The sequence below is a fragment of the Trichosurus vulpecula genome, chromosome 2, assembly GCF_011100635.1.
Source record: "Trichosurus vulpecula isolate mTriVul1 chromosome 2, mTriVul1.pri, whole genome shotgun sequence".
NCBI lineage: Eukaryota > Metazoa > Chordata > Mammalia > Diprotodontia > Phalangeridae > Trichosurus > Trichosurus vulpecula.
Genome location: NC_050574.1, coordinates 376048987 through 376065080, shown reverse-complemented (window position 1 = coordinate 376065080; position 16094 = coordinate 376048987). Strand labels below are relative to the sequence as shown.

Here is a 16094-nt window from a genome sequence, read left to right as displayed (position 1 = left end):
ACAGAGCTTCGTCTGTCCATAGCAATACATACATAATTACCAGAGAGAAGCACCAACATCTGGGTTTTCAAAGCTGGGGGTGGGGTGGTGGGGGCTCCTTAACGGCTACTCGGAGTCTTGTCTGGCCAAATAACATGAACACTCTTTCAGTGAGTGAGCCCCCAAAGCAGAATGCTAACCTCAGAGTATATATACACTTCATCAGGGTCAACCCACAGAGGGTGTCACAACCATGTGACTCAAACTTATGTGACTTAGGCTTTCTTGTGACTTAAGCAGGTCATCAAAGACTCTTGATTAATCAGAGACTCCTGATTCAAACAAAGGCAAGTCTCAATCAAAGGCACTTGATTACCTTACCGCTGAGAAGAACTGGAACTCCAAAAGAAAAAAGAACAAAACAAAAAGTCCCACTTTGCTTGCCTTTGCAACCTTATTCAGAAGAAACTTGATAGATAAAAGAGAGGGTGGGATAACCATGATAGGCAAAAGAGAGGGTAGGGTGGCATTGTGTATTTCCTCCCCTGAGGAAATCCAGGAACTAGATAGAGGGAGGAAGTATGTTGGAGAGTATTGGGTGAATGTCAAAGGGAGAGAAGCAGAAGTGATTTTGTCATTGGAGTAAGCTATAGACCACTTGAACAGTAAGAGGAAATAGGTGAGGAGTTTGGGAAAAAGGTAAGAAGTTTGGCAGAGAGACATCATTTAGTAGTGATGAGATGAATAGTGATGATTTAGTTATCCAGGACATTTGTTGGATATCTTTTTCTCTTACAAAGGGAGAGAAGCTAATAATTCCTTCATTTGCCTAATGATAATTTCATTCTTCAAAAAGCAGAGAAACCAACAAGGGGAAATTGTGTACTGTATCTGATTAGCAGGAACTGGTTTCTGGAGGCAGAAATGATGGGAATCCAGTGGGGAAGTGACTTTCTTATTTTCAGGGTTATGATAGAGGAGAAGATATTTAGGCATAGTCTTAACATGTACCCTAAATTTCAGAAAAGAGATTTCAAAGGTTTCAAAGAAAAGATAGGATAAGGAAAAATGCTTCGGGGGAGTCAACCCAGGAAGAATGGGAGAGGCTTAAGAATGAAATTTTGAAGACACAAATGAAAATGATTCCTTTGAAGAGAAAAAAAATAGAGACTAATGTGTATGCACAGGGAACTCACAAATCAACTTGGATTTTAAAAGAAATTTGTAGAAGGTGGAATCAATGCCAGATAAGAATGTATGAATGAAAAATGGTCCTGTAAAAATAGTGTTAGGAATGCAAAAGCTCAGAATGAGCTAATGAGAGAAATCAAGGGCAACAACCAGGTTTGTTTTTCAGCTATGTTGGCAGAAGGAGGATTCAAGGACAGGTAGGATCTTTGTCTGGGGAAGGGAATGACACAATAATAACTGACAAGAAGGATGGCAGAGCAGCTCATTTCTTATTTTTCTTCTATTTTCTCTGCCAACAAAAATGACTTTTATTTTACTGGAAATGACAGAACAAAAAAAGACTAATGGGAAGTTGATACTCAAGATAAATAAGGAAGATTGTGAGTGAGCACCTCGCTGCTCTTGATAAATGTAGGTCACCCAGCTGAGAGGAATGATGTTCTTGAGTCTTGAAAGCACTGGCAAATGTTATTGCTGAGCCACTGGGTGAGAAAACAGAGGAGAGGTACTACAGTGTTGGAGAAGGGCAGTAATCTTGATTTTCAAAAAAAGGGAAATAGCAGAGACTGTAAACTAAAACCAAGTGAACTTGGCTTTGCTTCTTGGGAAAACTATGAAAAGGATCATTAAAGAAGTAGTTTGTGAACATGTAGAAATGGAAGTAGAAATAACGGAGAGTCAGCCTATTTTCATTTAAGAACAGGTGATTCCAGTCTAGTTTTACCTTCCTTTTGACAGATTTCCTACTAGACTAGCAAATGAAGGAAATCATATCAATATAGTTTCCCTTGAGTTGAGTATTTCCCCCCTCCTCCCCTCTCTACCATGCTTCTGACTACAGACTTCAGCACTATATTACATCTTTATTACTTTCATTCTGGAACATTCATCAGTCCTTGTGGTCTTCTCACTCTGAAATGTTCCTCTGCAATGTCAGCTCCCTTCTTTTGCTGGTCAGTTCCTCCTGAGGTCTCCATTTTGTGGAGAGGTCCAGGCAAGCCAACCTTCATTCTCCTTCTGACTGTGCTTCTGACTTCCTGTGCCCCTGAGCCAAGCACCTTTATCTCTCCCATGTCATCCTTTTTTAGTTCGTTTTGAGGAACTCCATGAGTGCAGGGACTGTATTTCTTTTAGCTTATATTTCTTTCCCCACTGATTAGTACAGTGCCTATGCTACTAAATGTTTGTTACCTTATCTTGCTTTGAGCAAAGCTTCTGACAAATATATTATTTTTGTGGAGAAGATGATGTATCAGTAAGGCAATAATAACAATGTAGATGATAATCGTCAAAATGCCTATGTAGTTCTGTATCGCAAAGTATATGAGACTCTCCACATAGAAGGTAGAAGAAGTAAACCATTTATTCAGACACTAGAGAACCATCTCCCACAAGCCATTTATCCAATCTTTCCGAGCAGTAAAACATTCAGTACACAATATCACAACATGGAGCCTTGCCATCCCAAAACCTCTCTGACCCCCTGCTGAGGTCTTCCCAAACAGAAACTCACAGTACAGCTAAGTCAGCCTGTTCAGTTCTAACTATCACAGTGGTGGCCATTAGCAGCCATAACAGCTCTCTCAGCATTTCCTGTGACATAACTTTCTTTTCCTGCCGGGAAGCTTTTCCCACCACGTGTGTTTTAGGCTTCCTGTGATGTAAGCAGGTCACATGACCTATTAATGGGTGGGAAAGATCTTCAAATCTAAATTGCTATCACAGATGGAAAAAGAGAATAGACGATAAAACATACAGATGTATTCTTAGCTAGTTATTGAGTGTCAGTAGGTCTGTGCTTGACCCTGCATTGTTTAACATTTTTATCAACAACTTGGAAAAAGACATAACTGGTATACATATCAGATTTTCAGATAACAGAAAACTGGAAGTAATAGTTAACACACTGAATGACAAGATCCTAAAAGATCTTGACAAGAGGTAGATTATTGGGCTAAGAGGAAGAAATTCAACAGAGATAAACAAATTCTTGCACTTGAATAAAGAAAATCAACTTCATAGGTATAGGATGGGGGAGTCATAGTTATACCGTCGGTTCTGAAAAAAGCTCTTAGGGTTTTAGTGGATGACAAGTTCAATATGAGTCAATTAGTGCAACATGGCAGCCAAAAAGCTAAGCTGATGAGATCTTGGGCTACACTAGGAATGAGATATGGCTTCTGAGAATAGGGAGGTGATAGTTCCACTGTACTTTGCCCGTGTCAGAAGTCATTTAGAGTATTGTATTCAATTCTGGGCAACATGGTTTAAGAAGGACATTGATAAACTTGAGAGTATCTGCAATGGTCAGTTAGGTTGGTGAAAGGGCTTTTAGTTCATGATATATGATGATCAGCCGAAAGAACTGGGAATATTAAGCCTGGAAAAAATAAGATTCAGAGAGAACAGGGTAGTTTTCTTCAAGTATTTTAAGGTTGTCACATGGAGGAGGGCTTTAGAACTATTTTGTTTGGCCCTTCAGGGCTATATGTTTTGTACATGTAGGTCTTTTTCCTTTTCCTTTGGTCTCTTTGGGATAAAGGCCTAGTAGTGGTAGTGCTGGGTCAAAGATATGTGTAGTTTTTTTTCTTTTTTTTTTTAATTTATTTATTTAACATATTTAATTTTCAGCATTGATTTTCACAAGAGTTTGCATTACAAATTTTCTCCCCATTTCTACCCTCCCCCCACTCCAAGATGATGTATATTCTGGTTGCCCTGTTCCCCATTCAGCCCTCCCTTCTGTCACCCCACTCCCCTCCCATCCCCTTTTCCCTTCCTTTCTTGTAGGGCAAGATAAATTTCTACGCCCCATTGCCTGTGTATCTTATTTTCTGGTTGCATGCAAAAACTTTTTTTTTTGAACATCTTTTTTTAAAACTTTGAGATCCAAATTCTCTCCCCTCTTCCCTTCCCACCCACCCTCCCTAAGAAGTCAAGCAGTTCAACATAGGCCACATGTGTATCATTATGTATAACCCTTCCACAGTACTCATGTTGTGAAAGACTAACTATATTTTGTTCCTTCTCAACCCATCCCCCTTTATTGAATTTTCTCCCTTGACCCTGTCCCGTTTCCAAAGTGTTTGTTTTTGATTACCTCCACCCCCATCTGCCCTCCCCTCCATCATCCGCCCCTTTTTTTATCTTCTTCCCTCTTCTTTCCTATGGGGTAAGATACCCAGTTGAGTATGTATGGTATTCCCTCCTCAGGCCAAATTTGATGAGAGCAAGATTCACTCATTCACCCCTCACCTGCCCTCTCCCCTCCTCCCACAGAGCTGCTTCCTCTTGCCACCCTAATGCGAGATAATCCACCCCATTCTATCTCTCCCTATCTCCCTCTCTCAATATATTCCTCTCTCATCCCTTAATTTCATTTTATTTCTGTTAGCTATCTTCCCTTCATCTTCAACTCACCCTGTGTCCACTGTTTCTCTCTCTCTCTCTCTCTAAACACATACATATATACATACATGCACATTCACTTATATATATACATAAACATATATATATATATATGCATATTCCTTTCAGCTACTGTGATATTGAGGTCTCATGAATCACACACATCATCTTTCTATGTAGGAATGTAAACAAAACAGTTCAACTTTAGTAAGTCCCTTATGATTTCTCTTTCTTGTTTACCTTTTCATGCTTCTCTTGATTCTTGTGTTTGAAAGTCAGATTTTCTATTCAGCTCTGGTCTTTTCACTGAGAAAGCTTGAAAGTCCTCTATTTTATTGAAAGTCCATATTTTGCCTTGGAGCATGATACTCAGTTTTGCTGGGTAGGTGATTCTAGGTTTTAATCCTAGCTCCATTGACCTCCGGAATATCGTATTCCAAGCCCTTCGATCTCTTAATGTAGAAGCTGCCAGATCTTTGGTTATTCTGATTGGGTTTCCACAATACTCAAATTGTTTCTTTCTGGCTGCTTACAGTATTTTCTCCTTGATCTGGGAGCTCTGGAATTTGGCGACAATATTCCTCGGAGATTTCTTTTTGGGATCTATTTGAGGAGGCAGTCGGTGAATTCTTTCAATTTCTATTTTGCCCTGTGGCTCTAGAATATCAGGGCAGTTCTCCTTGATAATTTCTTGAAAGGTGATATCTAGGCTCCTTTTTTTGATCATGGCTTTCAGGTAGTCCAATAATTTTTAAATTCTCTCTCCTGGATCTATTTTCCAGGTCAGTGGTTTTTCCAATGAGATATTTGACATTGTCTTCCATTTTTTCATTCCTTTGGTTCTGTTGTATAATATCTTGATTTCTCATAAAGTCACTAGCTTCCACTTGCTCCAATCTAATTTTTAAGGTGGTATTTTCTTCAGTGGTCTTTTGGACCTCCTTTTCCATTTGGCTAATTCTGCCTTTCAAGGCATTCTTCTCCTCATTGGCTTTTTGGAGCTCTTTTGCCATTTGAGTTAGTCTATTTTTTTAAAGTGTTGTTTTCATGGCAGAAGTCAGATGTCAGAAGTTAAATTTCAAAATCCAGCCCAAGAAGGAGAAGTAAGAACTCCAAGATGACAGAGCTTCAGAAAGAATGCAGAGTGAAGAGCAGAAACCAGGGAGCTGCAGAGACCAGAGAACTGAGGGGGGCAGAATTCAGGCAAGCAGACAGGATTTGTGAGTGTTTACAGGGATGCACTAGTAGGGGGCAGTGGGGAGGTTTCAGGATGACTTGGTTCCTTGCTATAATATTGTGCTATAATTTCCTTATTGCTACATTGAGATGGGCTTAAAGGTTTTGGAATATAATTACTGCTATACTGAATTGGAGTTATTGGTCTTGGGATTTGATCCTCTGGTGTCTAAATAAATATTTTATTTCCTCTGCCAAACAAAAAAAAATAAGTGTTTTCTTCAGTATATTTTTCAGTATTTTTTTGCGTCTCCTTTAGCAAGTCATTGACTTGTTTTTCATGGTTTTCTCGCATCTTTCTCATTTCTCTTCCCAATTTTTCCTCTACTTCTCTAACTTGCTTTTCCAAATCCTTTTTGAGCTCTTCCATGGCTTGGGACCAGTTCATGTTTTTCTTGGAGGCTTTTGGTGTAGGCTCTTGCACTTTGTTGACTTCTTCTGGCTGTATGTTTTGGTCTTCTTTGTCACCAAAGAAAGAATCCAAAGTCTGAGACTGAATCTGGGTGTGCTTTCGCTGCCTGGCCATATTCCCAACCAACTAACTTGACCCTTGAGTTTTTCAGCGGGGTATGACTGCTTGTAGACTAAAGAGTTCTATGTTCTACCTTTGGGGGGGGGGATGCGCCAGCTCTGCCACACCAGCACTCCTCCTTCACCAAGAACCCCCAGCCCGGACTGGGCTTAGATCTTCAGCAGGCTGGGCACTCCTGCTCTGATCCGCCACTTAATTCCTCCCGCCAGGTGTGCTTGGGGCCAGAAGCAACTGCAGCTGTAGCTGCTCCACCTCCGCTGCCCTGGGGGCAGTGGCCGAACCTCGAACACCTTCCACTCCTGCAGCTTTTTCCACTAACCTTCTCCTCTGTCTTTGGTGTTTGTGGGTTGAGAAGTCTGGTAACTGCCGCAGCTCACTGATTCAGGGCGCTAGGACCCGCTCCACCCGGCGCCTCGTCTGGTTGGTCCGAGCCGCTCACGCTGGGCTCTGCTCTGCTCCGCTCCCAGCTCCCAGCTCTCAGCTCTGTGTGGGATAGACCTCACCCAGAGACCATCCAGGCTGTCCTGGGCTGGAGCCCTGCTTCCCTCTGCTGTTTTGTGGGTTCTGCAGTTCTAGAACTGGTTCAGAGCCATTTTTTATAGGTTTTTGGAGGGACTCGGTGGGGAGCTCACACTAGTCCCTGCTTTCCAGCCACCATCTTGGCTCTGCCCCGATATGTGTTTTTTTATGGCCCTTTGGGCATAGTTCCAAATTTTTCTCCAGAATGGTTGAGCCAGATCATAACTCCACCAACAGTGCATTAATGTCTCAATTTTTCCACATCCTCTCCAACATCTATCCTTTTCCTTTTCTGTCATATTAGACGATACCATAGATATGAGGTAGTACCTCAGAGTTACATTAATTTGCATTTCTCTGTTAGTGCCTTAGAGCATCTTTTTCATAAGACTGATAGTTTTGATTTCTTCTTCTGAAAACTGCCTGTTCATATCCTTTGACCACTTATCAATTGGAGAATGGCTCTTATTTTTTATAAATTTGACTCAGTTCCCTATATATTTGAGAGATGAAATCTTCATCAGATAAACCTGCTATAAAAAAATTTTCCCCGTTTTCTTGTTTTCTTTCTAATTTTGGCTATATTGGTTTTGTTTGTGCAAGAACCTTTTAATTTCATGTAATCAAAATTATCCATTTTACTTTCCGTGTTTCTTTCTGTCTCTTGTTTGGTTGTAAACTCTTCCCTTTTCCATTTGATTGGTATGTCATTAAAAGTGTAAATTAATTTTCGTAGTATGGCCATTTAAATTTTTTTTCTTTTTGGTATGGCCTAGTCATGAACACTGCATTTCTTCAGCTTATATACATTGTCTTTATTTCTTTAAAGACCACTTTGTCATTGAGTATAAGTTTTTTTGTGTGTGTGTGTATGTATGCGGTGATGCTTCATTTATCTATCTATCTACCTATTAATTAATTAATTAATTAATTAGTTAATTAATTAATTTATTTATTTATTTTTGATGGGGGAAGGCAAGGCAATTGGGGTTAGGTAACTTGCCCAAGGTCACACAGCTAGTAAGTGTGTCAAGTGTCTGAGGCCAAATTTGAACTCAGGTCCTCCTGACTCTAGGGCTGAGGCTGTACTCACTGTGCCACTTAGCTTCACCAATGTATTATATTTTAAAGAGATTTTCAACAATAAGTGTTGAAACAGGGTTTTCTGATTAATACTCAGATTATCAAAAAATTCAGTTACATGAGATGCTTGTTGCTTGAGCATTCTGTATAACCACTGTTTAGCTGTGCAGCTTTGAAATTAAGGATGGGTTAGTTTGATGCGATGCAAATGACTTTCTGCTTTGTAACTTTTAGGAGTGGGGAGAGTGGGAGTAAATTTTCATGCCTTTGGGATTATCTATCATCCATCTCTTTAGTGTGGTATTACATAACTCATACATCTCCTTTTTTCACTCACAGAGGCACAACACTAGTTTATTAGGCTTTTATCACCTTTTACCTGGACTGTTGCAGTAGCCTGCTAACTGATTTCCCTGCCCTAATGAGCTCTGTTGCTACTCTAATCCCCTTTCCACTGAAAGCTGCCAAGGTGCTTTTTCTGAAGTGTGTCTGACCATGTAACTCTCTCCTTTCTGCCTCCCCTCCCCTCTGCCACTTCCCCCAGTCCACCTCTTCATTATGCTACCTTGGCTTCCTTCAGGATTAACAACAGCACCAGCCTCAATAATATAGCACTTTAAGGTTTTGCAAAGCACTTTACAAACATTATTTTATTTGATCCTTACAACAACTCTGGGAGGTAGGTACCATTATTTTCCCCATTTTACAAATGAGGAAACTGAGGCAGACAGTATTTAAAAAAAGTAAAAAAAAAATCCCAAGCTAACGAAATTATGTAGCTTATTTTATGAAAAGTATGGGGAAGGGGCATGACTTTTTTTGTTAAAAAAAATAACAGGATTTGCAGCTACATTCAGGTACCACCTCTTACTTACAACACTTACTTTAGTTATCTTGTGCCCCTTTGCCCTTCTGTCTAGGAGGAAAGCATCTGATAAGTGCCTGGAGTATACTTCTTCTTCCAGAGTGGTATTTGTATTGCAAAAGAGGAAAACAGAATGTGTAACCCAAAGGAATAGTTGTCAAAGTGTTAAGTTGTGGACACTAAAGCAATTGATTTGAAATATTTTGGGTAGGAAGACCTTACTGGGGCCCTTGAAACTCCTGTTCATGCCAACAATCACAATCTCCTCCTGAGTTGTAAGGTTTGTCTTACATTTAGTTATAGCAGTACTTGAACATGCGAAATCTGCAGATAATCTCTGATCATTTGTTATCATCATTTAAATTTTTCCCCAGAGCTTTTCTCACAACTTCTAACAGTTGACATTTGAATTTAACTTCTTTCTGTTTTTCCTGATCATCTTGTTGGGAATGTGACTTTATGGTAACATAGCAAGAGGCAGAACCTAGTAAAGAAGAGGACAGCAATGAAGAGCCTACTTGGAGAATCCATACATAGTGTAGTTAGCCTGAATAACCGAAGTATGATTATGTATGTATTATGTAATTGAAGTATGATTCTTCACTACGGTTGTTTATTTATTTGTTTGTTTTTTACTACTACTAAGCATTATTCAGTTCTTCCAGAATCTTAGGGTTTCTTTCCTTGCAGTCAAAAGATTGCACTTGTTGGTTTGTAAGCTATGCCTTTAAATAGAAATGAGAACTTTCATAATCAAAAAATTTCTGTATTTGAGACAGCTAAGCTACAGTAAGTAATTCTGTTGGTTTGTAATAAAGTTATTGCAGACCCAAAATAGTCCTCATAGCAACTGTGGGAAATAGATTTTTTTTTCTTTGAAATGTCTGCATTAATCTCTTGCGTTTTATTTCTTCTCATCTCCCTTTAGGTTGTAAAATGGTCAGACTGTTGTTTGCCATTAGCCTGCAGACCTGGTGAGCCTTATAAGCTATTTGCTGAAGCAAGTATAGATAATTTCAGTGAGTTGGGCATTGCATTCATGGAAAACAGGCTCCAAATGGATAATGGAATGGTACCACAAAAGATTGTCTGTAAGTATCTTCATGAATGGATTCATGATAGTAATCTGCAATAAGTTTTTATTTTAGCCGAAAGGACTATTTTTTCCCTTTAGTTACTAAGATTCAAGAACAGTGAGTATTTTCAGTCTAATTCAAAATATTGTAAACATTGAAAAAACCCCAAACATTTAACAGTGGTATATGATGCTTTTATCTTATAGTATTTTAATGCTGTCTCTTTCACCTCTTGACACTCAGAATCCCTAGCTCTAATTACGATTTAGCTCAAGTGCCACTTTCTGCAGGAAGCCTTACCTTCTAGTTCTATCTTCTACTCTGTATTAATCCTGTATGTACTTGTTCATGTATTTGTTTTCTCCCTGTTAGAATGTAAGCTTCTGGAGGGTAGCAACTGTTTTTGCTTTTTCTTTCTATCCCCAGTGTGCCCAGCCTATAGAAATTGCTTAATAAAGCTTGTGGATTGATTCATTTATTATGCTTAATTGAAAAGTTTATAGAATACCCTTAAAAAGGACTTCCTATTGTTGTCTTTTCTAGGGTGCTGTCTTTAAATTCAGAAGCCATGTTATTTTTGCTGTCTCAGAATACCTTTCACTTAAAGCCATTTCTTAGCCATTTTGTGCTTCTACTTATTAATCCATGTGTTTGATTGAAGTTATAGTAGTTGTTGGCATCTCTAAGCTTGGTGACTTGGATCTTAGTTTTTTGAAATTTTCTTTCAATATTGCTTTTAAAGTGCATCTGGAAATTTTTTTTAATCCAGAAATCTTTATTAAATTTATGTAGTATAAAAATGTTTCTTCCTTAATTTAGAAGAGTCTGTAGTCCTAGTGAATTTTATATCTGTGAACAAGTATCTGTCATGTGACAGTCCTTGAACTTGTATAAATTGCTTTGTTTCTTGGTTTGGAGTGTATAAACTTTAAATTCAAGGTGCCCAGCAAATATTAAAATGATCGATTTCTACAAAACATTCCAAAACTTATAGGATAACAGGTCTATAGCTGGAAGGGATTTCTGGTCTATCTCTCCCCAGTAATAAAAACAAATGATCAGACATACAAAATGTCTAAACTTTTACCTAAAATCTTTGGCATTTGTTAAATTAGAATCAAATGAACTAAAAGCAGGGATGGGGGACCTGTGTCCTTGGGACCACACATGGCCTTCTAGGTTCTTGGGTGTGGCCTTTTGACTCGGTCCAAGTTTTACAGAACAAATCCTTTTATTAAGGGAGTTTGTTCTGTGAAGTTTAGATTCAGTCAAAGGGCTGCACTTGAGGACCTAGAGGGTCACATGTGGCCTTGAGACTGCAAGTTGCCCTTCCCTGAAGTAAAAGCCATCAGACAGATGAAAACAATGCTTTTGTTCTGTGTTCCCTTCCAGGTTGCTAGCCTTTCATTTTGGTCTTCTGTCTCTTTTTCCTTTGTTCCATTCTATCTTTTTTTCTCTTTGACTTGTACTTATAATCAATGTTTATAGTTATGTTTCTGCTAATTTAGTTTTGAATTACTTTGTATAGGTTTTTGGGGTATTTTCATCTTCAGATTTGTGTGGTTTATATAAGAACAAGCCATGTGGAAATTTCCCATTTAATCTGTGTGGGGAATTCCTTGGTTTTATTATATGGTTGAAAGGGGGTTATGAGTAAATGAAGAAGTGGAATGCCTACCTTGGGTTGTATTGCTTCAGCATGAAAAATGTGATTTGAATGTAAAATCTGAGTAGCCTGAAATGCTGAAACTACAAATTATAGATATTAATTGTCTTTTTTCCCCGCTTTAAATAGTTTAAAACTTAGATCAAATTCATTGAATGTTGATGCTACTAACTTTATAAAGCCTACACTTGTTCTTCCTTTGAACAATGTTCGTTGCAATCTATTTTATGTTGTTTTATTTAACTTTTTGAAGATAGTATAATGTGGGGGATTCACTCTGGAAGACACTGGGGATTTATAAGATGTGCTGAAAAGAATTTGGTCTGTAAAAATAAAAACAGCTCTTTTCTCCTCATGCCCTAGCTGTGCATCTTCAGGACTCAATGCTGAAAGAGCTACAGCAGTTGACATCATCCAAAATCACAGAAGTGGAAGAATTAACTTCCGCCTTATCTTTTAAGATCAAACCTGAATGGGAAGAGACGAGGAGTTTAGAAAGGGATGACCAAAAGGTTCAAGATGAGGAGTGTAATCAGAGGAAAGGCGGCGTTTCTCAGGAGGAACCCGCTGATGCATCAGAAAAAGAAGCTGACTTTGATGAGCACCATCACTTACATCTTTCAAGCTGCCATGAATGTTTGGAACTAGAAAGCAGCACCATCGAATCTGTCAGATTTGCCTCTGCAGAAGACATTCCCGATCTTCCTGATGATTTCAGTAGCAGCCTAGAGGACAGTGTTAACACAGCCTGCCATATTGGACAAGGGAGAAGAGTCAATGTTACTGGGAAGCCACCAAATATTTTACTCTTTGTGGGTTCTGACTCCCAGGAAGCACATCAAAGATTCCAGGAGCTCTGTTCTGTTCTGACTGACTGTGTTGACACTGATAGTTACATTATCTACCACCTGAAGGAGAAGAATGTGCTCAGTGATCCATGGCTGCATAACTCTTTACTATTGATCATTGCCACAGAGGAGCCTATTTCTGAAGCAGCTTGCCAGCGGTTCATGGTGTACCTATCCCAAGGTGGGAAGGTTTTGGGGCTGTCTTCCTCCTTCACATTTGGTGGGCTACAGCTGAGAAGCAAAGAGGAGCTGAAGAAGACCATTCAGACATTGGTTTTTTCCAAGGCTGATGACAATGAAATGAAACTGAATGTTCTGACCAGTGGCAGCATTTATGAAGAAGGAACTGAGGAGCTTCTTAGTGCTGGAAAACTCAAGGGTTACTTAGAAAATATAGAGAAAGACAGGATGATTGTTCATTTGCCGTTTGGAACAAATGGAGGAGAAGCTATTCTTTGTCAGGTATTAAGGACAGAGCTTGTAAGAAATTTAACTTTTTCTAGGGTTTTTGCCTTAAAAAGGTGGAGAAAGTTTGCATTTTGAGGATCACCTTGACTTAATTGAAACCAAGGGTTTTTCTTAGCTCATGTTGAGCATTAGGTTTACTTTAGACTTCTTTTTCTATTGTGCATACATCTTGAATAACCCAAATCCTTTCAGTGGGGGAGGTATTTGAAAGAACTTTCTGATTAATTGAGGGTTAATTAGAAAACCCTTTTTATTTCAAACTTTATTGTGGAAAACATTTCTAAAATATATCAGTCTAGGAATTAGGAAGAAGAGCATAGAGAAAATTAATCCTTTCTTTGGTTTAGTATTTTGCAATACCTCAGGCTTATCATTCTGAATGTAAGTGACTGTCATCATCTTAGGGTGCTGGAAATTGGACTGACTGTATTTTTTTTTTTGATGGGAGAAGCTAGGCAGATGGGGTTAAGTGACTTGCCCAAGGTCACACGGTAAGTGTCAACTGTCTGAGACAGAATTTGAACTCAGGTCCTTCTGGCCCCAGGGCTAGTGCATTTATTCACTGTGCCACCTAGCTGCCCCTTGACTACATTTGTAAAAAAAATTCTTATTTTTCTATTTTTGTTCTTTCAATTTTGCTTCATTTTCAGTTCTGAATTCTCTCGCTCTAACTTTGCCCTTCTCCACTCACTGGGGAGGCAAGAAAAACAAAACCCACTATAAATATGTACAATCAAGCAAAACAAATTCCCAAATTAGCTATGTCCAAAAAAAAGGAGAGAAAAGAAAATATGTTTCAAACTACACTCTGCATCCATCATTTCTCTAAATGGAAGTGTTTCATAATGAATCTTTTGGAACTGTGGTTGGTGATTGTGTTGGTCAGGCTTCCTATGTCTTTCATAGTTGTTTAACTTTATAATATAGTTATTGTATAAATTGTTCTTTCAATTCTTCTCACTTCAGTCTGCCTCAAATCATAAAAGTCTTGTCAGCTTTCTCTGAAACTATCCCTGTCACCATTTCTTATGGCACAAGGGTATGTCATCACATTCATATATCATAACTTATTCAGCAATTGATGGCTGCCTCTTCATTTTCCAGTTCTTTGCCACCGTGAGAAGAGCTACTACAAATATTTTTGTACGTCTGGATCCTTTTCTTTGACCTTTTTAGAGTATAGACCTAGTAGCAGTATCACTGGGTCAAAGGATATGCACGGTTTAATAGCTGCTGAATATGTATTGATCTCAGAACACATTTTGGCAGCTATGGACTTTATTAATCATATATAACCCATGATTTTAGATTTTTAAAAAATTTATGATTTATTCATCTCAGTTGAGAGTTGGTGGAAAGAGAGACATTTGAAAGTGTCCCTCCTTTCCTATGGCTGTAGTTCTTAGACTCTTTTTTCGCAGACCCCTTTGGCAGTTTGTTAAAGTCTCTGGACTCTTTCTTAGAATAATATTTTTAAATGCATAAAATAAAGTAAATGAGATTACAAAGGGAGTCAGTTTTATTGAAATAGTTATAAAAAGAAACCCCCAAGTTTACAGACCCCTGTTTAAGGAGTCCTGTACTAAGGTTTCGATGAACTCCTTTTGGATCTAATTTTTTAAAGATAGTCTTTCTCTTTTTCAGTTTATTTATTTATTTTTTTTGTTAAACGATGTCATATCTCTATGTTAATTTAGCATCTGATCCATTTGAGGACTTGTATAGGGGTTTTTAACTTTTTTATGTGTCATGGACCATTTTGGCAGTCTGGCGTAGTTTTGGCCCTCCCTTCTCAGAATAATTAAAAAAAATTCATGGGTGAGGGAAATGCTGAGTTTCAGTTAGAAGTTAGTGAAAAATAAAGATGTAATTAAAAAAAAATTCAAATTCACAGGTCCCCTGAAATCTATCTATAGACACCTTTGTTCTCCTGAAAAAGAGGATATTAGTTTCTTTGTTTTTCTAGAACTTTCATTTTCTCTTAAAACATTTAAAGCAACATAAAAAGATTTTAAAGCCAAAATACTCTTGTAGGTGAGGAAAGATCTAGAATAATAAGCATTTTTCAAGTTCTGCTACAAGTTGCCTGCATTAATTTTTAAATGCTTTTATTGATATTTTCTGCTGTTTACATCACCATGGTTATTTGAAGTATCGTTCTGTTCCCTTCCCAGAAAGCCTTACCATATGACAGATATTTTTTAGAAAACAAAAAAAGAATCAATGTAACAGACTGATACATTGAAAAAGTCTGAAAGCATGTACGATGTGTGATAATCTATGGAGCCTCCACCTCTAAGAAGGAGTAGGTTGACGCGTCTTCTTGCCCTTCATTTGAGTCTTGCTTGATTTTTATAATTTTTTACATTTACTTTAATGAATGTATCATTGTTCTTCCCATTTACATCGTTGTAATTATCGTATGTTTTGTAGCCTGGGAGTTGGAGGAGGAGTGCTGAGTGACTCAGAGTCTGTGGGCATCAGTTTATTACTGTTACTGTTTTTTGCCTTCTTTTGTATTCTTGTGTACTAAAACATGGAGACTGCTGAAGTTGCTTTAGCTTTGGTTCATAATTTTTGTGTTGTAGAGCTTTGAGAGGTCATGGAAATCAGAAAATATTTGTCTAATCCTCCACCTTGTCACTCATGCGATTCTGAAGTCTCTTGTGAATTAATTTTTAAAGACCTAATGAAGAATTATAGAGTCATAGATTTAGAGCTGTGAGGGACCTCGGAGGCCATTTATTCCAAACTATTTCTTTTTCCCTCTGCAAATACATTATCTCAGAAGGGATTTCCTTTTCAGGAAACTGCTGGCCATTCTCAGCTTCCTACATTTTAGCTTTGCATAGCAAATTTTAAACCCTTCCGCCCACCTCGTAACTTCTCCCTTACTGTCAGTGTCAACATCATCCTCCCAATAGCTCAGGCTCATAACCTGGGTGTTATCCTCCACTCCTTAGTATCCCTCACTCTCCGTATCCAGTCTGTTGTCAGGGCCTGGCGATTTCACCTTTGCAGCATCTCTTGAATACACCCCCTTCTCTCCTCTGACATTGCCACCATTGTAATACAGACTCTTGTCATCCCATGCCTAAATTATTACAACAGCTTGCTAGTGATCACCCTGCTGCAGATCTTTGCTCACTCCAATCCATCCTCCACCAAAGTGCTTTTCTTAAATCCAACCACGTCACTTCTCTACCCCATGAACTCCAGTGGC

General features: G+C 38.5%; 1 protein-coding gene across 2 annotated transcripts in view; it reads left to right on the top strand.

Moving 5' to 3' along the window:
- Positions 1-16094, top strand: part of HLCS (holocarboxylase synthetase) — a 242428-nt gene that overhangs the window by 25833 nt on the left and 200501 nt on the right. For both annotated transcript variants that reach the window (XM_036744985.1, XM_036744984.1), the window contains exons 3-4: positions 9742-9904; positions 11919-12865. In XM_036744985.1, coding sequence (XP_036600880.1) covers positions 9853-9904; positions 11919-12865 — 999 coding nt within the window. In that variant the 5' untranslated portion in view covers positions 9742-9852. The remainder of the gene's footprint in view (positions 1-9741; positions 9905-11918; positions 12866-16094) is intronic.